General features: G+C 42.7%; 1 protein-coding gene across 1 annotated transcript in view; it reads left to right on the top strand.

Annotated features, from left to right (window-relative positions):
* Positions 1-668: 668 nt before the first annotated feature.
* LOC139689847 (uncharacterized) overlaps positions 669-27,707 on the top strand; it is a 183,769-nt gene continuing 156,730 nt past the window's right edge. The window contains exons 1-2 of the mRNA XM_071586941.1: positions 669-914; positions 3,402-3,540. Of these exons, the coding sequence (XP_071443042.1) occupies positions 669-914; positions 3,402-3,540 (385 nt within the window). The remainder of the gene's footprint in view (positions 915-3,401; positions 3,541-27,707) is intronic.

Here is a 27,707-nt window from a genome sequence, read left to right as displayed (position 1 = left end):
CCAGCCATAGCGAAAAATTGGAAACTTCACCATGGCAACGCGCCGTGCCACGCTGCGATTGTTGTGTGGCAGCTGCTGACGAAAGTCGGAGTGGCAACGCTACCTCACCCCTTCTACAGTCCCGACCTGGCTCCACCTGACTTTTTCTTGTTTCCGCGAATACAAAGGGAGCTCAAAGGATATCGGTTCAACTCCATCGAGGCGGTTCAAGCGGCGACGACAAAGGCTCTCAGCAGTATTCCGGAAACCGACTTCCAGCGAGCTTTTGAAGAGTAGCAGGCGCGCCGAACTAGGTGTATCGATGCAGGAGGAATGCATTTTGAAGATTATTAAGTAATTGTAATGATAACTGCAATAAAGTTTGATTTTTGGAACCAGTTCCGATACTTATTGAACAGACCCTGTACATAATAGCATACGTAGATGTAATTTCTGTTATTGAATCTTTTGAATTGTACGACTACTAATTGGCCATAATTTTAATGATAACTTGTTACTTAGGTGTGCGTGCTAAGCCCCTTTCCTATCCTATTGGCTCCACCCTAGGTATCCATAGATGACGTCATTTCCTCCTCCCGATTCTCACACCCTTGCTCGTATTGTTTTTGTGCAGAGGTGTAGCAGCATGGTGATCGCCTCCTTTCGTGTTCTCTCCGCCAGGACCCGCCATGGCAGTGCACATAACGGCCCTGAGAGTGCCGGCGGTGGTGCGGAATGGGTCCCGAGCGGGTGCGGTGTTGGACTGCGAGTACGCGCTGGGCGCCCGCGAGCAGCGGCGACTCGCTTCGGAGACGGGCCTCGTGGTCAAGTGGTTCCTGGTGGGCTCGGGGCCCGCGCCCGTTTACCAGTGGATCCCTGGCCAGCGGCCCCAGGACTTCGGGGCCCTCCGGGGCCGCGTCGACCTCGCCTTCAAGGTGAGAACACCCCCTCTGCCCTCCCCTCCCCATCAGCAGTGCCTGTGTCACTCTTGTTTGAAATACTGTTTGCATTCATTCATGCATCTCTGGTTCCATGGGAATCAAATCGTGGTCAAATCGCTCAGAAGAGGAGTGCAAAGCCTCGGAGAGTGGCAACTGCGAATCATGACTACTTTCGAGCCAGTGAAATCAACAATTGGTTCTCGCTTCACTTTTACTTAAAACAGGGTTGAACACGGATGGAGGTCATGACACGCGTTGCGCCTATTTGACGGCTGGGGCGGGAGGGAGAGGTGTTGGCGTGTAGCTCTCGTCATCAAACTCAATTTAATTCATTATGTAGTGTATATTCAGTATATAGTTAGATAGAATTCACATTCAGAGTCTAATTCTATTAGAGTATTATAGTATAATTTATTTATTTATTATTAATAAGAAAACATCGCCCATTTTTGGCCTCTACATCGGACTGTAATTAAAAATTGGCAATTTTCCGCAGGACAAAATTTAATACATATTATACTTTATTATTATTAGATATGAATTTTTATTTTGTGGAAAATTGCCAATTTTTAATTGAACTTTAAATATATTTACAAACAACCAATTACTAGGTGGAGGAGAACTCGCCTTGGAGAGAATCGAACCCACAACCCATGGGCAAGCGAGGACGCAACTCCGCCGCCGGGGGAATCGGCAAACACCACTCAGAAGAGTGGATCCCATTTTCACTCGCCGCAGCGTTTGTCATTTGTTATAGTGTGGGGAAGTGCCGTGGGTTTTGTGGGCAAGGGGTGGGTGCTCAGACCACCATCTATGGAAACGCACCATGGCAATTTCACGATGGATCTCAATCGATGACACCACAGTGCCATCATTGGGGAGTTGGTGCAGGGGAACCCAGCTTCAAGTACTTTCACTGCAATCAACCCAAGGTTGGTTTCGTGTGATGGTACAGCTCTCATTCGTAATACCATACCCAGGAAAATGCGTGGAATTCGCGTGTTTTCTGAGCATTGATAAGGGGGAGGATGCTTCTTAAACCTTCAAGCGACCTAAATGCTTACCTCAGAAGATCTAGTATCCGTCAAATTGTAAATCTTGGATGAATCCGGGGAGCCCAGAGGCGACGCCATTAACCGACACAGGGTCCTCTGATCAGTAGGCAATCGTTTTATTTGAAAGAATAGAACGCCAAAATTTTGGTAAGCATTAATTACTTGATAAGCCACTTCTAGTTAAGAGGCGATCGCTAAGTAGTTGATGAATAAGGGAATAATTTGTTTCAAAAATGAATTCTGACTAAGATGTAAACTGAAACGACTAAACTATTCTCAGATGAATGTCAATAGTATATACCATAGAGTATTTCGGCGGTGCATCATGTTCCTTCGGATTAAATGGAGACCTACGAAAGAAAATAAGCACGAGAAACATGATATAAAATGCATGTAGAGCGATAATTGGCATTGAATGAAAAAATAATTATTAATTAATCATATGGATGCTTTGTGTTTTAATTGGCAAGTGGAGAAAATGTGGAAGTATATGATAAAGTTATGAGAATTGCAGAAGAGAAGACTCCATTGAGAACCTCACTGAGACTCCATAGGGAAAGGAAATTTGGTAATGAGTGGAAAAGATCATTTAAAGATTTTTTCTTCGCACCTGTTATCTAAAAAATAAGAGGCGAATCAAACTTGTGCCACAGAATAGGAATTCCAATGTCGGCGGGAGTTATTTTTCAGTAGCCAGGCAGAGCGATGTCTGAATGGGAATGTGTACCATGCATGGGACGCAAATAGATTCAAGGGTAAATGCTGGCTAGGCTTTCTTCATGGATGGAGTTGTGTCACCGGGTGACAGACTAATAGTGTCATCTTTTGCTCCCTTGTCCAAAAGTCGGTTTCACCACTAATTGAAGGAATGGCGAAGGATTGCACGCCAATTCATTTCAATTCAGAACTCGTGAGGCCAGTGGCAGTGGAGAGCCGTATGTTTGAATGAGAGTGGGCGTCCGAGGGCTGGGACTGATGATGTATCTCCAAGAAAAAACTGCCGTGATAATTAAAAATTCATTTTTCTTTTTTAAGTGTCTTCCCGATAGACGCGCCACCGTTGCATTAATGTCAAACGTAACTTTCTACGTTCACTTAGGTAACCACACAGTCTAGGCACCCACTGTACTAACTAACGAGAAAGATCGTCTACATGCAGCATCAATTTATCGTTACTCAAAATTTGACTTTCACCTTCGATAGATTACTTTTCTTGCTCAAATATGCTGACAGAGAGTAAAATAAATAGATTGAGTTGTTTGGGAATGAAATTTGATGTACTGTTTTCATATTTCCCGTGACCTTTTTGAAAGCCCTTTGGGCACTCCCACATGCTTCGATACTGATCACATCTAGGCACGTGCCTGCCCGCGTGTACGCCTGATGCAGGCACACTACAACGTTCTTCTCTTCGCCTCCCACAAAGGTCACAGGATCGGACGAGCGGGGCGCCCACCGTGCCCTGAGGATCCCCACGCCGACCACTGACCTCTCGGGAGAGTACAAGTGCTCCGTGTCGACCTTCGAGGACGAGGACTTCATGGTCAAGAGGATGCTCGTGTTTGGTGAGTGTGAGACAATCCCTTCTCGCCACGACCTGAGACCCACGGCCGTATTTCCCTTCGCAGAACCCCTTTTCTCTTTTCATCCGTTTTCGATCATGAAGGGTCAACATATTCAGGATATAATTTTATTTATTTATTTATTCTTTAATTTAAACAACGTTCCAAAATGACTGTAGCTGAGAAATATATGTCAAGATATGACATTAGGATAGATCGTTTAGATTGTTTCACGTAAGTGTATTTCGCATTTTTGCGATTTGGTAGTTCACCGTGTAATTTAGGTTTTCTATGGGCACTTCTATGCTTCTTAGTCTCACATAACAAGGCAGAAAATAAAAACCCACTCTAAAATAAATTTATTTCAATTCCGCATGCTATCTAAATATTCATTTCGTTATAAGTTTCCTTTCGGCCTTTTCGTCATATCATTACTCATTGTCCCAGTATCCCAGTTAAAGCTCTTTGCCTTGCGCAATTCGTCTCCTTACGTCTCTACTACATTGAACGTCTTGGTCCAAAACACTTCCGAGATACGTAAACTCTTCCACCTGCTCCAGTTTTTGCCCTCCTATTTTAATGTTAAGCTTGGCCTTTTTCTTTCTAGAAAATCGCATAACCTTTGTTTTATTAATATTGATTCTCATCCCATACCTGTCGCACTGAATTTCCAATTCACTCAGCAATGCTTGCAGCCCCTTGGCTGACTGACAAACTAAAGCTTGGTCATCAGTAAACCTAACTGATTTTACGAATTCCCCGCCCACTTTCATTCCTACCTCGAGTTCTTCCCATGCCTCTTTAATCATTTCCTCTGCATACAGGTTGAACAGCAACGGTGATAATGGGCAACCCTGCCTTACCTCTTCCTTTCACGCCCCATCCTGACTCTCCGTTCCCCACTCGCACCTGAGCAGTCTGAGACATGTACAGGATGCGGATTAGCCTCCTTTCCCTCCAATCTATTCCTATTTTCTGCAATATACTAATTAATTCCGCTTAATTCACTCTTAGTTCCAAAAACTGTCTTTTCTGTTTTATATTTTTAATCGGACGTTGCGCTTCATTATCACTGCATTATCGTCTGGCTTCCAATATTCTGTGGAAGCAGCTGGAGGTTCAAACATTTAATACCTCATAAGAAAGTCTTGAGAATGCTGAAACGTTTGCAAATCGTTTGTAAATAACGAAGTTGTACATTGAGATAAATGTACATTGCTCATTATGGACACAAGAACGATCATTAACGAAGCAAGTTTGTAAGAAAAGCTAGCGAAGCTGTGGCAATGTCCTCACTGAATAAGCAAATTAAATTTTTAAATAAGTATGTCATCAGTGAAATTGAAATATAATGAAGGACAGCGACACTTGAAAAAGGATTTTTAATGACTAACTATTTTTGCGTAAATTGACTCATTTTGATACCTTTATCACACTCTGCGTGGGCATGGTCAAACATCCGTCAAAACTAGGAAGAATTTGTTCATACCTAATTTATATTCCTCGGTGTGAATGAAAAAGTCCGAGAATGGCCTGAGTGGTCACTTCGTGGATGCGATTCATACCGGAAAATTGAAGACTTTGTTCATCCACAACAATTTTATTATGCACGACGTAGGTTTCGATTCGCCTGATGATGACTTGGTAAGTCGAAACCTAGATCATACATAATAAAATGTGTGTGGAAGTCTTTTATTTTCCGGAACACCACCCAAGATGCTAGTTCTTTAGTTTTCACTTGTTTGAGCGCAAGTACGCTCAAACATACCTCTCCCCTCGTGCATCCGTATTGATGGAACGAATACCAAATGTATGGCAGGTGCTTAGCAAAAAGTGTGTAATTTCATTGCTCTTATCCACGATTGGATTACATCTCCTCATATGAATCTAGTTAACTTTGAATCATATGTGAAGTGTATACGATTAGAGTTTGCTTGATCATATTTATAATCGGTTATTACGAAAAAGAACTAAATTATGGGAGGATTTTTTTTTTAAGTTTTAGTATTTCAGCCGAGGCATAAAGGGGATTTTCACGATTATTTTTAAATTTATCGTTTTTAACAACAGTCTTGCAGCTAGGGTATAGGAGAAAACCAATCTTCTTGTGTTACGTTCAGCATAAATAACCCCGTTTACAAATATTTACCGCTGTATTTTCCAGTTTGCCCACTTCATGATTAAAAGATGGGTCCATAAGATTAAAAGTGGGGTCCATAAGACCGGGAAATTATATTATTATTGCTAGTAATCTACCGGTCAAGTTAGGTTTTGGATAGACAAACTTCCAATCAACAGTCCCGTTTCTCCTTACTATGCATAGCCCTACATCCTACTCTACAACAAAATCCCTCTTCAATCTCCGTATATTTCTTTCCTCCCTTCACTCTCTACCGATAGAGGTCTCAGTTTCGCCCAAGAAAATACTTCTAACTATCAGTCTATCCGAGCAATACCCACTTTCCCGCGCCATACCTAGTGCTTCATCATCTGTTTTAATTTCGGTCCATTTCACCTTCTCCATCCTCCTTTACACCCACATTTCAAAAGCTTCCAATCTACGCCAATTAATCTACTCCAATACATTCCTCCCCGCCGTATCTAATAGCGCCTTATATAAAAGTGTTAACAAGCCTTTTGTTAACATCCTCATTCAACGTCCCTGTCATCCATTCCCTTCTTCTTGTGAAAGCTTCTTAGTCCGACGGAATTCTTTTCCTTCGGCTCTGCTACTTTTACCATGTTGGTCCAAAACACTTCAAAGATAGGTAACTGTTCCTCCTGCATCTTCTGTTCTGCTGCCGTCAATTTTGCTTTGCGAAGGTTTCATAAGACGGCCACAACGGAAGCCTTGCCTCCCCTGCTGCCGGGCACGACACTCAGCCGATTGGGCTGAGACCCGTAGTTGCCAGGACTCAAAATCTCCCTAGGGACCATCATATTTATCTTGCGAATGATAATTGAAGTGGTTTCCCGTTGCTTTTCTCAATAGTGTTTTTATCGTGACACCATCACTAACTGGCCGCCCCACTGGGGTCAGACGCCATTGCAGCCGCCTCACTGAGGAACAGACGCTGCGTGGACTACCTTTCGTCTGCCTCCTAACCTTCGACCTATCTGGCATGGGTGACCCTACGAGAAGCAAGTATCATTGCTTCCGTCATCACAGCTCTAGGGGTCATCGGAGCGCACAAGCCCTTCCACCACGTCATGGTTGTAGTCCAAAGGAAAGGGAATATTATATATAATGCTAAAAATCTCCAGCACTGTTTTTTAATCGGCCAAGCCTGACGAAATGAATCACGTTTGATTCAATGCACTCCAAGTCGGGAGAGGAAAATTCGATCGGTTGGGATCTGGGGCCACCACTCACATATCTTTGCATGTTGTTGATTATTGGAACCCATATGGTAGGTTGGTTAGGAATCTTGCCAACTTTAGCCTCGGACAGTGGTGGGTGAATTTTTTTCTGTTTCTGATATTTCAAAAAGTGCAGCACATCAAGTCGAGAAAGCCACCAAGGAAATAATCCCTCCTTCCAGAGTCCCTTCAGAGGGCAGGAGGGGAGGACGGTACTGATCCATTGGGGCGGGAAAGGCGAGGGCGGGGGTTCGATGGTAGTTGATTACGGAGCCTAGGAACCAGGATGGAATCCAGGAAATCCTTCCCAGCGTGTGTTCTCTTGCGTTCTTGCCAGGATTTCAGCGATGGAATTGAGAGGAAGGAAGTTTTTCGAATGAATTCATTCACGCGCCCGTTTTCCTGGAACATGAGAGCGCCCTCCTCCCCCAGGAAATATTCCTGGAAATGTTCCATGCAGTGAAACGGGAATGGATGGGGAAGGGGTTGTTGTTTCTGTCAAAGTTGTGGGAATATTGTTTTCAACGCTGGAAAATTATTGCTATTGTGCAACACGGTTGAGGCACTTCGAAATGCTTTTGACTATGAATTACTTCTATACAACACCCCGCAAGCCGCCGCAATGGCGTGTGGCGGGGGGTGTTAGGTCACCAGCCATGCACGCGCGAACCCAATCATAACCCCTTTACACAAATATCAGTTTGGTCATGCGCTCAAAATATTTTAATCTCACGAATATAGGTACTTACTTTCAACGAACGAATTAGTTCTGTAGAACTGTTAAAAAGATGTCTCTAATACGTAAAATTAATGTCAGACTGGATAAAACATGCGAGATATCGAAAAATATATACACTGCCAATTCTAATAATTTCCTAGACGATTGCTATCATACCTATTTCGATTTTTAACGGCAAGGGGAAAAAACGACATTTTTAATTTATCCATTCTACTATAAATCTCCCTGATTTTACGTGCCTAATCTTATCCACCGTTGTAAGTCGGAGCCGATCATATGTCTTTAACATCCTCAGATAAGTGACCTGCCTCAAATTTACGATGTAAATTTAACCGGTATTTAAACCTACGGGTGATTAGTTGCTCTTACGCTAATTCTTTCAATGGTATGGAGACACTGCTACCTTGATGGTTATGATTTAAAACCTATTTTCTCCATGTTGCATTTAACCTATGTAACATTGTTCCAAAATTAAGCCTACTTCATGAGAATGCCATACCCTTGCAGAGCATACTCAAAGTGGGGCCTAAATAACGTGAAATGACAAAGCTCCTCGCACTTTCATATCAATTTTATGAATCATTACTTTAAATTTACTATTCCGCATATCTCTCGAATGTGTTTTCCCCTGGAAATATCCTAAGTTATCGTTACACCCAAGTTTTTTTTACTGATTTTACATTACTTATGTTGTCCCTGGTTTAGTGTTTGTGTGTTCGGGTAAAATATTTTTCCTTCGAAAATTTATTGAGGCCCGTTTATTCAAATTTAATTCTAGCTTCCATGTCTCGGGCAAGTTTTATTTTGCATTTAAATTACTAGATCAAGTAAATCTATCTTCATGACTGGATATTTTCCTATATACTATCGCTGCATCGCCAGCAAATAGATGAAGTTTACTGTAAACCTGAGACCCGATGTCATTTTTGTATAAAAGGAACAATAGCAGACCAATGACACTTCCTTGTGGGATACCCGATGCTATGCTTACTGTGTCCTATGATACTCCCGACTATTATGACCCTTTCATCGCGACCTGTTCAAAAGTTAATACTAATCCTGTCAATTACACATTTATCAATTCCGTAGCTTCCCAACTTATGGAGCAACTTTCTATGAGGGACTTGGTCGAATGCCTTTTTGAAATCTAGAAATATAGTATTGATCTGAGCATTACTCTCACCCGAAATTACAATATTATGAACGAATAGTGCCAGTTGGGTCTCGCAAAATCCATCTTTTCGGAAACCATGTTAGTTTTCATGTTAGTACACTGTGAGAATCAAGATATTTCATTATTGAACGTACAATAATGTGCTGTAATAATTTGCATGAGATTAATGTGAGAGAAATGGGAACACCTGTTTTTTCAAAATTGGTATCTTTATAGGGCGTCTTTTGAAAATGGATGGATTTCGATATTCCATGTTCTCATTATGTTGTTCCTTTTTTTGACCCTGGATTTTATACTTTTATCCACTTCTCCTCAGCCACCCTTTTAGCAAGAAACGCTGTTTTCGCCTATATTATTTCCTTCCTCAAATTTTCGCACTTCCGTCTTACAAATAAAGAAGGTGCTTCTGTTCCTACCTCCTCTCTCCACTGCGAAGCATCTTCCCATTTCTTACACCATCCTTTCCATTTCTTCCATCTTTCCATCTCTTCATTATCTCAGCCTCTCAATATCTTCTGTCTCATTATGTTCATTTATATTCGCATTTTGCATGGCCGCGCCAAGCCTTCTTTAACCATGCTTTAATCATTGTCTTTCTTCTCGTTCACCGTTGAACGGGACCCTAGCCTCACTTTCGCCTTTCTCTTTTAACCTCTCCTTTAAAATTTTCACCTTTAAATCAGTTAGCATTAATATCATCATTTGGCACGCAAGGTTGGAGCGAGAATGGCCTCTATTGTTACTAAACTTCTTGATCCAAATTTGTCCTCAAATACCCAATAGCTTTCTTTTACGTTCTACAGTACATTATTTTAGCCAGAATTCTTCGAGACATTGGCCGTTCTGAAATACTCTCATTTTCTCCCTTTTTTTTGGTAAAAGGGGCAGCTCTGCCCGAATCCTGAATTAATGAATTTTATATTTGTGTTTAGGATGTTGTCGGTCCCTGGTGCCTTGTTTTCCCCTGAGTCCTCCACCGCAGAGTCAAATTCTTGGCTTTCAGATATTAAAAAAAAGCTAATTCAGGTTTTCTCTCTCATCATTATCGGGGTTATCTGCGTGTCTTTTCCATTGTAATAATCCTCAAAATACTCTTTCAATTTCTTCGCTTGGTCTTCATATGTAAGACGATCACATTATTTGATAATCATTCACCGTGCCATAAAATATAATTCTCTTTTATCATTAAGGTGGCAAAATAATTCTGGAAACAGCTTCAACCTTTATCGTGACAATGAATTGTTGCTTTACTATTTACTGGGTTTACATACATTCATATCTGGTTTCCTCGATTTTTGGCTTATTTAATTTCTCATCCTTCCGTAGCCATTTCTCATTCCTTTCAGTTCTCTCGCCCCTTTAGGTCCACATTATCGTTTTTCCCGCATCCGCAGTTTGCTTATCAAAGCTTTCCTTCGGCTTTCTTTGAGTTTCCCTCGCGACTTTCATTTATCCATTCTTCATCTCTTGACAACTTTCTTCAATCCATTCCATCGTGTCATATTTTTTCATTTCCCTTTCCAATTTCTGCCGGGCATTCAATTTTGGATCGATTAACCTTAATCTTTCTCATGGCACGCATGTCCATCCCATTTTTTTAGCTTCTTGAATTTGAAGCGTCCCTTCAACTGCTCTGAAATGTCGTGGCAGTGGATGTATGCCCACTCGAATACGTTTTTCAATTCCTTCATCGATTTCCATGTCTCTTTTACACGGATAAGCAGTCAATTTCGTATCCTCTTAGATCCTTAACATGTGTATTCTCTTCGTGGTTGGTTCTGCTATAGCTTCTGACGCATTGCCATTTTTATTGTGCGCAGCCTTTGTCCTCTCTCATTTCGCTATATAGCTTGTATAGCGCTTATATAGAACCTATCTTCTAAATATCTTTCCTTGTTGGCTCTAAATAATTCATTCTCCTGGCCAAGTATTATGAGACTCTCTTCTTCCTTCTCATTTTTTAATTGATTAGGCTGTTTGTTTATTTGGAACCTTTCCCACCACTTCGTCCTTTTTGTCATTTGCCTTCGACGGGCACACTCGCACCACTTAGATACCTGCCTTCCTGCTCTTAGGAAACAAAATACACATAATAAAAGAACGAAATGTTTTTCATCTCGGTGCTCCACCCCAGCTCCTTCGATTTCCGTGAGCGGGTCCATCAAATCCCGCCGCTACACACGTATCTTAGAAGTGAATCTCCAGAGCGATTGCTCCTTGAATGCCGCACCCGGTTTCAAGTGAGCCGCCTCGAGAAAACTCATGAAATGGAGACAGGCAAAGGGGTCCAGGGAACTTCGATGGGGGGCGGGAAGGGGTTTTGGGGTTTGATGAGGGCCCATTTGACGTCACGCCACGGCGGGAGTTCTGCAACCGCCCGCATCGGGATGTCCATCTTCCTTCCCTAAGGCGGCCATCGCGCCCTGGAACCATGCTCATCTGTCATCCTGTGCACCAAGCAAGCATCCACGTGAGCCCTCCCGCCCTCAAGGGTCAGAGGCCACCGAAGGTCCATTTACCTCATGGGACCTCGGAGCCCCATCCGAATGGCCCTAGATGCTTTCCATTTCTCGAAGCCCCCTGGACCCTTCGAGCGGCATCATCAATATTTATTCACGCCTCTCATCCCTGAAAGCTTCCCGCCATCTCCCGCAGGGGGCCATGATCGTTCCTCTCCTTGGGCATACGCGTGCCGCCCCACCCCAAGTCCGGGTGGGTTTCGAGAGGTGGTGGGTAGGGGGCCTCTCTCCGCCCTCCCCTCTCGCCGTCGTCAAACGGAGCAGCTGGTTCGATTGGAATCGCGGCGAAAGGGTCTGGCGGCATCGGAGGAACTATGGTGCGGCTTAAGATTTTACGTATTTGTCTCTAGAATCTACATTAAATGATATTCCTCGAGCAACCGGTCAGGCCCAGTACTCAGTGTGATTTTAAGTAGTACATTCAAATTACCGGTTGACTCGGTTTACGAGTCTTTCTTGCTATTAAAGCCTTGAAAGTTTCATAATTCTATTGTGCATGTACTAATAATATCGTATTATGACGGGTGGGCGCGCAGATTGAAGAGCTCTCTGCTCTGAAAATCTACGAATTGGGGCTAAAAACATTCCCTTAAGACGTAAGTTATTCCTGTGCGTTTTCTGTCTACCGACTTATTTTGAAAACGAGCTGAATCGTAGACCATCTCGAAGTTGAGTTAGCCTAAAATAAGTTAGACATAGTCCAATGAATTTCTACCCAATAATTTGTTTCTATAACTGTCTTAAATATTTGCATTTTGGGATAATGAAAACTCACCTGTGTTCATGATGCCGAGGGTTAAAACAAAAATGATGATCCACTGTGAAGTTAATACAGATGTTGTTTATTTTGATCAAACTTGAAGTTATAATCTTCCATACAGGTCTACCCGAAGTCTACCTGTATATCAACGCGTAATCGTTAGTTTCGATATGGAATTGTGACGAGTTCTTCGATTGAGTGAATGACGGAACACCAAAAAATAAAGCTTTGTTTCAAACTGTGGTTGATACTTTTGGTGTAATTGAATGGTCTAACTTCATCATAAATATCCAATCCAGAGTCTTTTGCCAAAACTGCGCGACAGAGGAATAGATACTCGTTCAGTATGATCACAGGATTTATAATGGCTGCCACAAAATGGGAAAATGCGGTCCCCGAGGTACATAATCGCCATGAAATATTAACTTTTGATTGACAGGAGACCGAAAAATTCAATTAATTCTTTAGAGGAAGGTATTTTTTTCAACGATTCTGGGTTCATTGGACGATATCAACTCAAAACTGCTTCTTTCCCCCATTGCCACGAGAACCGACATTTTCCAATATCTGCTTTCCATTAACTGCCTATTATCCGTCATCCTTCGCTTTCCTCTGTAAATCCTATCCGCCGAGTTTCCTTCAATTACTGTCCCTATTGAACCGTAGCGTTCCTCACAATGTGTAAAAATTGCTCCCTTTCATTTATGTGTCATCCATGCCTCCATTTGATTGATTCTTGGAAATACTTCCCCATTGGGCACTATATTCCCGTTCCATCACGCGTAGCAGCGCTACATTTCAATCGCCTCCGTTCCTCTTCGCCCTTTCGCCCGCGTCCCTCGTCGTTGGGAGAAGAAACCCCATATGCAACAGCTGTCATGTCTGTTGTCATCATATCCACGCGACTACTACTGCCGTCTTCCGTGAGTAGTTGCTTCTTCCGATAGAGCACCTCCTCCGCATTACCTTTCTCTACAATATATCTTCCTTGAATTTGACGGACGCAGGTTGCCTTGCTGCTGATATCACAGAATATTTCCAGTTGATCCATTAAATCATTCTCTCGTATTATTTGCAAAATTTCTATCTTACCTAGTCTGCACACCATAACCTTTGTTTTGATCACAAATACTGATTATGAAGAATAAAATAGATGGGGTCTACTGTACCTGATACCACATCGGCGTAGCTGTTCAAATGTTGCACCATAGTCGAGGTCATATTCTGTCCCGAACCAGCTTGTAGTATCGAATCAGGATTAATAATTCCCGCATTGCCTACAGGGTTGATTATTATTCCAGTTTAATGTTTGCGAATGATAATTTTTCTTTTCATTCATAAGCAGTTATAAATGTCATCTTCTAACTACTGCATATAAAAAGATACTGTAAGTCTTTCATATATATTACTAATATACTATATTTCATATATATTACTAATATACTATATTTCATATATATTACTAATATACTATAGTTCATACATATTACTATAACACTATATGTTACCAATATATTCCCACCTCTTTATTTAATACTATGGAAACCCCTCGTTGGCTCTCGTCCCCGCCGCTGTATATTATTCTATACTGATCGCTCCAGTAATCCCCGCTATCCTTCCATCTCACATTTCATAGACCTAAAATATCTATTTTTCCCCTTTCCATCTCCCGCTTCGTATTCTCCAGTTTAACTGTCCTCATCATTGTACTAACATTCCACGTTCCTATTCTAACTAATGTGGTTTTCTTCAGGAAGGATAGTCAACCTAGAGCAGGTAACGGATAGATTATCAATAGTAGATATGAAAGCAGAACCGACGCACTTGGTTATCACTCAGGTATACATACCACCGAGTAACCATAAGGAAGAAGAGGTCGATAGGATATACGATCGGTTAGAGGACATGATCGCGGGTGTTCCTGCAGGGAAACATTTGATAGTGATGGGGCATTGCAATGCGATGGTAGGTGAAGGAAGAGATGGTGATGAAGTGGGGGACTACGGTTAAGGCAGGAGGAATCACCGCGGGGAGAAAGCAGTTGAGTTCTGCAGGAGACAGGGGTTAGTCATCACCAACACTTGGTTTAGACACCACAAAAGACGCAGGTATGCATGGAAAATGCCAGGTGACTCAGGAAGGTATCAGCTAGATTTTATTCTGGTTAGACACAGGTTTAGGAATATCCCAGTAGTGGATGCGGACTCTGACCACAATTTAGTTGTTAAGAAATATAGCGTCCGATTCAAAAAGATAAGGCAGGGGCGGTGGTTTAGAAAATGGAATGTAGAAGCATTAAATGGTTTGAAAAGGAAGGAGTACAAACAGGCGGTAGAGGAAATCATGGAGGATGGTAAAGAGCTAAGTACTATCGAAGAAAAATTTGAAGAAAGTGTTATCGAAAGCCGCAAAAGAACCTATTGGAACCGTTAACGCTAAAAGGACTAGGAAATCATGAATGACGGATGAGATGATTACAAAGATGGATGAGAGGAGAAAATGGAAGAATGTAAATACATAGTTAGGTAAAAGGAATTACAAATAATCAAACAATAAATTGAGGCGGGTAACAAATAAAGCAAAAGAATTTGTTGTCTCAGGCGTAACCGTATGGAATTTGCATAACATTTTGAAATGAAATGAAATCATTGACTTTGTAATTCAACACCCTTTATTTTAAAAATACGGCCAAGGTTTCGACGTTGAACGTCATCATCAGGTGGTCCTCATAGTAGAAGTACCGTAACAATGTATACCTTCTATAAACCTTCTATATACCTTCTATATATACCAATACATAGGAGAGGAGGTTGGTCAGAGAGGGTGGCTGGAGGAGAAAAAATGTTACAATGTAGCTGGGAGGAAGAGAGAATTATATTCTTGACTTAGAAGGGTAGTAGGTCTAGGAATGGGGAGAGGAAGGGATACAGAATCTCCTTAGCAAGTTAATATTTGCAGTGCGAGTGCAGTGTGAGGATATGGAAAGTCTGCAGAGGAAGGGTGAAATCGATGCGCTGTACAGCAACGTTAAATCTTTATCGGGAAGTAAGAAAGGGAGATCTGTGCTATCAGACAGAGATAAGGCGGGTAAGATAATAGTTGTAGATATAGTAAAGAACTTCGACATACCAAGTTAGACATTGAAAAAGAATATTACGTAGAGGAAGACAGCTTAGGTCCAGACATACTAGACAATGAGATAGAAAGGGCATTAAGGGAGATGAGACTATATAAGGCCGTGGGGGTGAATAATATTCCCACGGAACTATTGAAATGTTTAGGGGAATGTGGGAGGAAGAGGCTACATTGGCTGATTCGTAGTATTTATGAGGAGGGACTCTGGCCGGAAGACTTTGTGAGATCAGTTTTAGTTCCTATTCCGAAAAAAGTAAAGGCTATATCATGTGAGGACTACAGGACGATAAGTTTTATATCCCACGCAGCTAAGGTTGTTCTCAGGATCATAAACAAAAGGATAGAGAGTAGGGCAAATGATTACTTAGGGGATGATCATTATGGGTTTAGGGAGGGGAGAGGTGCGCGTAATGCCATTGCAGTAATGAGATTATTAATCAAGAGGAATGTAGAACACAACCAGGAGATATTTACCAGATTCGTAGATTTCGAAAAAGCGTTTGATGGAGTGATGTAAAAAAACTAATGTGTATGTTGCAGAAAATAGGAATAGATTGGAGGGACAGGAGGCTAATCCGCAACCTGTACATGTCTCAGACTGCTCAGGTGCTAAAGGGGAACGAAGAGTCCGGTTGGGCAGTGTTAGGAAGAGGTGTAAGGCAGGGCTACCCATATCACAGTTGCTGTCCAACCTGTATGCAGAGGAAATGGTCAAAGTGGCATGGGAAGGCCTTTGAGGTAGGAATTAAAGTAATAGGGGAATCCGTAATATCAGTTAGTTTTGCTGATGACAAAGCTTTATTATGTCAGTCAGCCAAGGGATTGCAAGCATTGATGAGTGAATTGGAAATTCAATGCGACAGTTATGGGATGATAATCAATATTCATAAAACAAAGGTTATACATTTTTCTAGAAGGAAAAAGGCTAAGCTAAAAATTAAAATAGGAGGGCAAAAACGAGAGCAGGTAGAACAGTTTATGTATCTCCCTAGTGTTTTGGACCATTACGGCCAAGGTAGTAGGGATGTAAGGAGAAAAATTGCGCTAGTTAAAGAGACTTTCACAAGGAGGAGGGAGTTGATGACAGGGACCTTGAGCAAGGATATTAAGAAAATACTCGTAAAAACTTTGATATGGAGCGTAGCCATGTACGGCGCGGACACGTGGTCATTGAAGCAGGAGGATAGACGTAGATTGGAGGCTTTTGAAATGTTGGTGTGGAGAAGGATGGAAAAGGTGTAATTGGACAGAGAAGAAAACAAACGAGGAAGTACTTGGCATGGTGGGCGAAGAGAGCGGTTTGTTGGGTGAAATCCTGTGGAGGCAGGAAAAGTGGATGAAGAAGGTATTGACCGGCAGTGGGATGTTGAAGACTGTAATAGAGGGGAGAATGTTTGCCAACGACTAAAGGGCAGGAACAGGATAGGCATGTTGGACGGGATCAAGGGAGGAAGGAAAACTCGCTGATGATGGTTTGGAGGGAGAGCATCTCTGAGAAATAAATTGTGTAGTTACAAGGATGGCATGTGCTTTGTTGGCTTTGGGAAGGATTGGAAATGTTGGAATGCATGGGAATTTTTTTCTTGAAGGAATTTTTGGTGATTGCATTTGTCCCTCAGGACTCTTCTCCTTGGCTTCCGGAATGAGGGTGCTTTTATATTCGGTGAACTCCGATGCAAAGGAGGTGGAGAGAGGGGGTTTTGGGTGTCAGGGGTGGCATATGTTGAAAGAGAATTACCCTTTAGTCTGACATTTGCCGTGATGGAGGGCATTTTCACTTAATGAAATGAATGAATGGCAATTTCAATGTGTGGAAAGGTTATTTTTATGTAGATGTTATAACGTGGAAAGAAAGTAAAGAGATTGACATTAGTATTGAATTTAAACTTTTAGGGTGTCCGTGTGATCTTGCCCGCGGGGTAAAAATATCATCAGTGTATTTAATCCAGAGGTGAGGTATTAAGAACAGCTGGAAAGAAAAAGGTCTCTGAGTATATCGTGAAGAAGGAGACGTATAAGGACTCCATGCCCTATGTGTATAGCGCCGATTTTTAGTTGAAGCCAGTTGCTGTCACTGAAAGAGAAGTGTTGTCTCGGGATGAACTTGTACTAAGATGACAATGAGCAAAGAAAGCCTAATCCAATCAATCCCTCTTGCATCTACGTCCCTCCCCCGGTTCTAAAGACCCCTTCGTTCACAGCAACAATTTGATAATGTTTGGTCAATAAGAACTTTTTTCATGACAAAAGTAGACTCGCTGTTACCCAACCTTCTAGCAGTTTTGATCTTTCCCTATTACTTTTCATGCGGCATTCCGCCTTAGTTTCTCAAGGAATAGAAGTATCACTAGAACCTTTTGCTTCCTAAACTTTTTCTCACTTCGTTTTCTTTTACGTCTAACATTTAGATCCCTTAGTGATCCTAACAAATATTTTTCGACTTTAAAGTCAAATTGGACTCGAAGATGTCTACCTAATGGGCTTATTTCAAATTTTCCCGTGGCACAATGATGGAGGCCTGTTTAAATACGTGCATATGTCGTGTAATGAGTCCTTGGGAAAAAATGGGAAAACAATTTATTTTGGGTTTATAGTTTTTTTTAATTCCAACATAATCTCTTTTAGCTTGATTCGCTTTTCCTAACTTTGTTTCGGCAACTTTTTCAAGCCATCCACAAAATTGGATTCCGGAAAGTCCTCTAAATAGGAATCTGTGTTGGCAATGATCTCCTCGTTTCACGTGAATTGTCTTCCGCCGAGCTAATTTTTGAAGTTTGGAAATAGAAAAAATTCACTCGGAGCCGAATTTCAATGGACACGGTGAATGTTGTAATAATTGGAACTTATATTCCATCAATTTCGCCATGGACACTGCACACATGCATTGTGTGAGGTTATGGTGGAGATTTTTCTCTTTTCCAAACGAGGGCGTTTTTTCATGATCCATTGGCTCAACCGGTGCAATACGTAAGAACACATACTACCGTCCATTTATCGTTTGCTTTTTTTGCGGGTAGACAATGTACATATTTGCCTGCGCATCCCGAATAACCGTGGCCTTCACCTCGTCGGTCGATTTCACCGCCTTCGCATTCTTCGGAGCCGGATCGCCTTTCGAAACCCACTGTTTCGACACTTCCGTTGTGTCTGGAGGGTATTAGTGCGGGGCCCCTGTTTCGTCCACAGTTACGTATCGATGCAGAATTGCGACGAAAAAGCGACCAACCTGCCTCCGAAGTGACCTCGCGATTGCCTTTACTATCCTCTGAGAACAAACGTGGCTCCCATGCACGCTATTCTGGATGGAGAATGCTGTAATAAATCAAATTTTAATCGCATATTTTTCGCGCCACGCACTCACTGTCGCGTATACACCGTGACTACTACCATGGTAGTCACGAGAGCTTTGGCATAAGTTCAAATTAAAATATTTTCCCAGAATATCTGAAAATGTGTCGATTCAAGCCGTGATGATGGACTTAGTTCGGCACCATGGCACAGACCAACGTTACAGACGATCAAGCTGAAAGTTTACTTAGAGCTCCGAGGTACCTGCGCGAGTGAGTCCGGTAGGGTCCCCGAAGGCGTGGCAGCTGCCAACATCTACGGCCGGCGGGGGCGGGACTCTGGGGGCGGGACTCCGGGGGCGGCGGGGCGAGGCAACCACGCTCCCCCCGCCTTGACTCAGCCCTTCGTCGCGGCGCGGGGATTCCGCCATCATCCCTTCCCTTCGAATCCTCCGAATGAAACGCGGCCGAATGCACGGGTGGGCGCGCTCCCTGTTCTGCATCCCCCACCCTCTCAGCCTCCCTCCCATGATTCCCCAGCCTCCGTGATCCGGAATGCATCCGCTAATTGCACTTCTCTCTCCCCGGGATGGAGAGCGCACGCCCGCCCACCTCCCTCCCCCATTGGCACTCATTAGCCCCCAGCTTCATCCCCACCCCCTGCCAACCCTCATTATCACGCATTCCCCCCTCGCTTCGCCATCTCACCCAACCCTCCTCCCCCCCTCTCTCCCCCTCCCTCAAGGGCCATTGGGGAGGGGGGAGGGTCGAGGGAGGAGACGCCGCGCCCGACACACTACTATATCTCCTGGCGCGTGCTTCTGATCGCGATGATTTGCCTCCTTAAGCACACATTTACACTCCTTCTATTTCATGCAAAACCCAACGCACGCCTTGCTCGCATTTGCAAACCCTTGGCTGCCGCTTCGTACTGTTGACCCCTCCATATCGCCGATGTTTATTATATGGCACAGCTCGTTAAGGTGATCTCATCTTCAGGAATTTCTTCGTTCGGGGTATTTTAATAATCGGGTAAGCGGATTTACGTCGGCATTAGTTGCTTTGTGCGTTTGCAAAATAACTGTCGAAACGCCAATGTAACGCACAAACGAGGTTTTTTGTACTAAATTGAATGATTCACTAGTAAAACGATGGCGCATTGGTGCAATGCCGATTTTTTTACATAATAAAACAGGAAAAACTACCAACCTGCAGTGGAAATCACCAAGGTGATACCGATTTCTGAACGCTGATAAAATTTATTTCTTAGACCATTATTTGAAATTTCCAAGCCCAACCTTCGGGCCTACATTTAACCAAAAATAAAAATTTACAATGGTTATTAAAACCATTTTAAATGAGTTTGAAATTTACCACAGTTTTTATTTTAAGATGCAACGCCTACAAGCTCAAAATAGAGTCTGTGTAAAATTGCAAACTCATCTAATATGGAAATCAAACAATTCCACGAGGTGAAACATGCCTGAGTAAAGTATATGAGCATTAATTCCATTTGTAACAAAATTGCTGCTGGTTTTGTCATGTTGCGTGGAGTAAATGATGCGGTATTTGCAGACGCGCAAAAATATTACCTGGAGGCAAAGCAAAAATTTTATCACAGAAAAATTGCAATACATGTGTGTCCAAAATGGAATATCCAAAGCCACAAAAGAAAGTATTGCACAGTGAATACAAAAACGAATAAACTGCCGAACGTAATTGGAGAAAAATATAAAACCAAATGGAAGTATTTTAGCATATAAGGAATGTACAAGAAAGTACGAGAAGAGAAGTAATAAAGAAAGACGGAAAAGTAGCAAGAAAGTATACATAAGCATGGTGGAAAAATGAGTGCAGGCATACGACGAAAGGTCCCAAGGAAAGGATGAAAACATCTCGAGGAACCGAAGGGCGAGAACGAATCGGATTTGGAAGGCAGAATTCAAGTACACTATTAAATGCACGTTAGGTTATTTATTATTCGCAAATTGAAAGATTCAAACATCGTGGAAAGATAAAATTATGTGACTATATGCAAAAATGACCAGCATGGTGAAATATATTAAAGAAAAATGCAGTGGAATAGGATAGGTCAAAGCATACTTGTTAGCCAAATGAAAAGAGCAATAATGAAATTGGAATCAATTAAGCATGTTGGAATGCGTATAACTACTGTGAAACTAATCAAATATTAATGAAAGGTAATTATTTATTATTATTAGGTCATCTACCGGTTAAGGTAGGTTTTTGGACGACAAAATTACTAATCCAACAATTTGTGACCCCCAGCAAAACACAACAACCAACTCTACATCAGGTCCCTCTTCATCTCTGAGTAATTTCTTCCTCCCTTCATCCCGTCCAACATCCCTATCCTGTTCCTTCCCTTTCCTCGTTTGCCTAACATTCTCCCCTCAATCACAGTCTTCAACATCCCACTGCTGGTCAATACACCTTTCATCCACTTTTCCTGCCTCCATAGGATTTATCCCATCAAACCCCTCTCTTCGCCCACAATACGAAGTACTTTCTCGTTTGTTTTCTGCTCTGTCCATTTCACCTTCTCCATTCTTCTCCACACCCACATTTCGAAAGCCTTCAGTCTACGTCAATCCTCCTGCTTCAATGACCACGTTTCCGCACCGTACATAGCTACGCTTCATATCAAAGTTTTTACGAGTCTTTTCTTAACATCCTTACTCAACGTCCCTGTCATCAACTCCCTCCTCCTTGTGAAAGCCTCTTTGCCTAGCGCAATTCTTCTCCTTACGTCCCTACTACTTTGACCGTGTTGGTCAAAAAAACTTCCGAGATACGTGAACTTTTCTACCTGCTCTAGTTTTTGCCCTCCTATTTTAATGTTAAGCTTTGCCTTTTTCTTTCTGGAAAACCGCATAACTTTTGTTTTATTAATATTGATTCTCATCCCATACCCGCGCACTGAATTTCCAATTCACTCAGCAATTCCTGCAACCCCTTGGCTGACTGACAAACTAAAGCTTGGTCATCAGCAAACCTAACTGATTTTACAAATTCCCCGCCCACATTCATTCTTACTTCCAGTTCTTCTCATGCCTCTTCAATCATTTCCTCTGCATACAGGTTGAACAGCAACGGTGATAATGGGGCACCCTGCCTTACACCTCTCCTAACACTGCGAATCCGGACTCCCCGTTTCCCACCCGCACCTGAGCAGTCTGAGACATGTACAGATTGCGGATTAGCCTCCGTTCCATCAAATCTATTCCTATTTTCTGCAGAATACTCATTTTTTCCCTATCAGACGCATTTTCGAAATCTACGAAACAGGCAAATACTTCCTGGTTGTATTCTATATTCCTCTCAATTAATAATCTCATTACTGCAATGGCGTCACGAGTACCTCTCCCCTTCGTAAACCCGAGCTGGTCATCCCCTAAGTAATCATTTGCCCTACTCTCTATTCCTTTTGTTTATGATTCTGAGAACTTATTGTCCTATAGTCCTCACATGAGGTGGCCTTTACCTTTTTCGGAATAGCAACTAAAACTGATCTCACAAAGTTGTTGCAAAGATTCCTTCCTCATAAATACTACGAATCAGCCCCTCTTTCTTCCACATTTTCCAAAACATTTCAATAGTTCCGCGGGAATGTTATCCACACCCACGGCCTTATTTAGTTTCATCTCCCTAAAGCCCTTTCTATCTCATTGTCTAGTATGCCTGGACCTAAGCTGCCTTCCTTCACGTAATATTCTTTTTCAATGTCTACATTTGTTGGTCGAAGTTCTTTACAATACAGTTTTTCTGTATACTCCTTCCATCTCTCTTCGGTCTTTCCTGTGTCAACTTTTACCTTACCCGCCATATCTCTTACTGGAAGTATAGATCTCCAATTCTTACTTCCCAATAATGATTTAACTTAGCTGTGCAGCGCATCGATTCCACCCTTCCTCTGCAGACTTTCCATATCCTCGCACTGCGTTTTCCAACATGCTTCTTTTGCTTTATTTGTTGTTCGCCTCAATTTATTGTTTAATTATCTGTACTTCATTTTGCCTAATTCTGTATTTAAATTCTTCCATTTTCGCCGCTCATCCATCATTGTAACCATCTCATCCGTTATTCATGGTTTCCTAGTCCTTTTAGCGTTAATGGTTCCAATAGCGTCTTTTGCGGCTTTAGACAACCCTTTCTTGAAACCTTTCCATTTTTCTTCGATAGTACATTGGTCTTTATCATCCTCCATAATTTCCTCTACCGCCTGTTTGTATTCCTTCCTTTTCAAACCATTTAATGCTTCTACATTCCATTTTCTAAACCGCCGCCCCTGCCTTATCTTTTTGAACGGGCGCTACATTTCATAACAACTAAATTGTGGTAAGAGTCCGCATCCACTCCCGGGAAACTGTATGAATTTATCACAGTGTTCCTAAACCTACGTCTAACCAGGATATAACCTAACTGATACCTTTCTTAGTCACCTGGCATTTTCCATGTATACCTGCGTCTTTTGTGGTGTCTAAACCAAGTATTGGTGATGACTAACCCCTGTCTTCTGCAGAACTCAACTGCTTTCTCCCCGCGGTCATTCCTCGTGCCTAAACCGTGGTCCCCCACCTCATCACCATCTCTTCCTTCGCCTACCGTCGCATTCCAATCCCCCATCACTATCAAATGTTTCCCTGCAGGAACACATGCCATTATGTCCTCTAACTGATCGTATATCCTATCGACCTCTTCTTCCTTATGGTTGCTCGGTGGCATGTATACCTGAATAATAACTAAGTTCGTCGGTTCTGCTTTTATCTCCACTAGTAGTATTCTATCCGTTACCTGCTCTATGTTGACTACGCTTCTCCCTACTTCATCATTTAACACTATGGCAACCCCTCGTTGGCTCTCGACCCCGCCGTTGTGTATTATTCTATGCTGATCACTCATGTAATCCCCGCTATCCTTCCATCTCACCTCGCATAGACCTAAAATATCTATTTTTGTCCTTTCCATCTCTCGCTCAATATTCTCCAGTTGCCCTGTCCTCATCACTGTCCTAACATTCCCCGTTCCAATTTTAACTAATTAGGTCTTCTTCTGCTGCGTCTTCTGTCCTGCTGCTGCTGGTTTTCCCTTGCAAGGGTTCCGTTGAATGACAACCGCGAAAGCCTTATCTCCCCCGCTGCCGGGCACGACATACGGCCGATTGGGCTGAGCCCCGTAGTTGCCAGGACTCAAAATCTCTCTATTGTCCATAATTTTTATATTGGGAATGATAGTTGTGGTGGTTTCCCGGTGACTTCCTCAATAGTATTTTTACCGTGACACCATCACTTACTGGCCGCCCCACTAGGGTCTGACGCCACTTAGCCGCCTCACTGAGGAACAGACGCTGTGTGGACTATCTTTCGTCTGGCTCTGAACCTTCGACCTATCTGGCATGGTTGACCCTACCAGGAGCAATTATTATTACTCCCGCCAGCACAGCTCTAGGGGTCATCGGAACGCACAACCCTTCCGCCACGTCAAGGCTGTAGTCGGAGGAGGTATACGGAAACACTCACACGAGCAGCACAATAATGGGACACAATGGAACACAAATAGAATAACAACATTTAGAAGGTCACTCACACGGTAATGTTTTCGAGCCGTCGGCCTTGTCAGAGGCCTTCTTCAAGTAAGACTGAAAATATGTTGGAGAGGGGAAGGAGATATGGGCGGGGAGGGGAGGGTTGGATCAGGGAGTGCTGGGAGGGAAATTAAAGATGGTGGTTAAGGGTGGGAATTTCGATAGGATAAACGATCCGTTAGAGGACATGATCGCGTGTGTTACCGCACGGAAACATTTGATAGTGATGGGAGATTGGAATGCGACGTTAGGCGAAGGGAGAGATGGTGATGAGGTCGGGGACTACGGTTTAGGCACGAGGAATGACCGCGGGGAGAAAGCAGTTGAGTTCTGCAGGAGACAGGGGTTAGTCATCACCAACACTTGGTTTAGACACCAAAAAAGACGCAGGGATGCATGGATGGTATAAATGCCAGGTGACTGAGACAGGTATCAGCTAGATAACATTCTGGTTAGACATAGGTTTAGGGACAGTGTGCTCAATATACAAAGATTCCCGACAGCGGATGCGGACATAGTTTATTTCCTACGAATGAAGCGTCCGTTTCAAAAAGATAAGGCAGGGACGGCGGTTTAGAAAATGAAATGTAAAAGCATTAAGTAGTTTGCAGAGGAAGGAATACGAACAGGAGCTGGAGGAAATCTTTGGGGATGGTTAAGAACTAAGTGCTATCGAAGAAAAATGGGAAAGTATCAAGAAAGGTCTGTCTAAAGCCGCAAAAGACACTATTGGAACCGTTAACGCTAAAAGGATGAGGAAACCATGGATCGTGGATGAGATGATTACAAGTATGGATGAGCGTAGAAAATGGAGAATAGAAATACAGGTTAGGCAAAATGAAGTACAAAGAACTAAACAATAAAATGAGGCAGGCAACAAATAAACAAAAGAAGCATGGTGGAAGTCGCAGTGTCAGGATATGGAAAGTCAGCAGAGAGAGGATGAAATTAGTGCGCTGCATGGCAATGTTCAATCTTTATCTGAAAGTGAGAAAGGAATATCTATGCTAACAGTTAGAGATAAGGCGGGTAAGATAATAGTTGACACAGGAAAGATCCAAGAGAGATGGAAGGATACCCCCCGCCACACGCCCTTGGGGCGGCTTGCGGGGTATTATGTAGATGTAGATGAAGGAATAAATAGAAGAACTGTATAGAAAAGAACAAAGACCAACAAGTTAGACATTGAAAAGGAACATAACGGAGAGGAAGATAGCTTGACCCAGGCATACTCGACGATGAGATAGAAAGGGCAGTAAGGGAGATAAAATTGCATAAGTCTATGAAGGTGGATAACCATCCCGCGGAACAATTGAAATGCTTAGGAAAATGTGGGAGGAATTGGCAATATTTGCTGATTCGGAGTATCTATGAGGAAGGACTCTGGCTGGAAGACTTTGTGAGATCAGTTTTAGTTCCTATTCCGAAAAAGATAAAGGCTACATCATGTGAGAACTACAGGACAATAAGTTTGATATCCCACGCAGCTTAAGTTGTTCTCAGAACCATAAACAAAAGGAATAGAGAGTAGGGCAAATGATTACTTAGGGGATGACCAGTTCGGGTTTACGAAGGGGAGAGGTACGCGTGATGCCATTGCAGTGCTGTGGTTAATAAATGAGAGGTATGTAGAATTCAACCTGGAGGTATTTGCCTTCTTCGTAGATTGCGAAAAACTGTTTAATAGAGTGAATTGGGAAAAAGCAATAAGTATATTGCAGAAACTAGGAATGTATTGGACGGAAAGGAGGCTAATCCGCAATCTGTACATGTCTCAGACTGCTCAGGTGCTAGTGGGGAACGGAGTGTCTGGATGGGGCGTGATAGGCAGAGGTGTAAGGCAGGTTTGCCCATTATCACCGTTGCTGTTCAACCTGTATGTAGAGGAAATGATTAAAGAGTCATGGGAAGAACTGGAAGTAAGAATGAAAGTTGGCGGGGAAGTTGTAAAATCAATTAGGTTTTCTGATGACCAAGTTTAAGTTTGTCAGTCAGTTAAAGGGTGGCAGACATTGCTGAGCGAACTGGAAATTCAGTGCGACAGATATGGGATGAGAATCAATATTCATAAAACAGAGGTTATGCGATTTTCTAGAAAGGAAAAGGCTAAGCTAAACATTAAAATAGTAGGGCAAAAACTGGAGCAGGTAGAACAGTTTACGTATCTCGGAAGTGTTTTGGACCAACACGGTCAAAGTAGTAGGGACGTAAGGAGAAGAATTGTGCTAAGTAAAGAGGCTTTCGCTAGGAGGAGGGAGTTGATGACAGGGACGTTGAGTAAGGATATTAAGAATAGACTCGTAAAAACTTTGATATGGGTCATAGCTATGTACGGTGCGGAAACGTGGTCATTGAAGCAGGAGGATAGACGTAGATTGGAGGCTTTTGAAAGGTGGGTGTGGAGAAGAATAGAGAAGGTGAAGTGGACAGAGAAGAAAACAAATTAGGAAGTACTTGGTATGGTTGCCGAAGAGAGGGGTTTTTTGGGAGCAATCCTATAGAGGCAGGAAAAGTGGATGAAGGGGGTGTTGACCGGCAGTGGGATGTTGAAGACTGTGATAGAGGGAAGATGTTGGGCAAACGAGGAAAGGGAAGGAACTGGATAGGGATGTTGGACGGGATGAAGGAAAAAGAAAGTACTCAGAGTTGAAGATGGACCTGATATAGAGTAGGATGATAGATTTGATATTTGGTTAGGTATCACAAAATATTTATTTAGTATCTGTGTCCATTCAAAAACCTATCTTAACCGGTATATTACCTCATAGTTATAATATAACTAAGTCGTAAATCGTGTAAGTTACACCATTTATAACTCAAGAATGGCTGTACCGATTTTATTTATAATTATCCGTTCGAAGGTTTCCGCGGCGATGAGTAGGTGATCTCCACATTTTTCGGGCTGCGTCCGCGTATGTCGTTTAAATGTACAACAGTTTCGCCAGCTATCCTGCTGGCGTCCTCAGGTCAAGGATGAAAAGAAGCTTGTTGTCTCGTCTTATATAGGAAAAATCCGGCGCCAATACCAGGAAATTTCTTGGCCAATCAGGGAACGTCCTCATATTTGCGCGGAATAATTCTTTTCCACGCACTGTGGAGTGGATATCCATCCTCTCTGTTAAAATGTTCTGGCCTTTTAACGATTTCAATGGCCTCTCTGATTATTCTCTGGAAGTATTTTCCTTCTTTCGCTATTATTTTAGGGTCGTCGAACAGAATAGAGTGTCCAGGTTCACTCCAGGCGTGCTCAGCGATGGCCGATGCTCTAAACTGTTTGGCCTTGGTTGCCCTCTGGTGTTCACTCATGCGTATTTTCAGCGCTCTGCATGTTTCACCGATGTACTATTTGCCACAGGAGCATGGCACTTGGTACACCGCTTCTGATATTAACGGTGAAATTCCATCCTTGGGTCCGGGTAGGGTGTCAGCTATCTTGGTGACGCAGTTGAATCTGGTCACCACATGATGTTTCCTTAAAGCCCTGGCGATTCTTTCCGAAGTCCCTGCGATGAAGGGGATGGTGACGTAAGCCTTCGGTCGTAGTCTGGAGTCTTCCTCCCTGTCAGGAACAGCGGTGGTTTGTCTCTTCTT

This window comes from Hetaerina americana, unplaced genomic scaffold (genome assembly GCF_022747635.1).
Source record: "Hetaerina americana unplaced genomic scaffold, ioHetAmer1.1.p SCAF_28, whole genome shotgun sequence".
In the NCBI taxonomy this organism is placed as follows: domain Eukaryota; kingdom Metazoa; phylum Arthropoda; class Insecta; order Odonata; family Calopterygidae; genus Hetaerina; species Hetaerina americana.
This window is presented reverse-complemented; position numbering and strand designations above follow the sequence as displayed.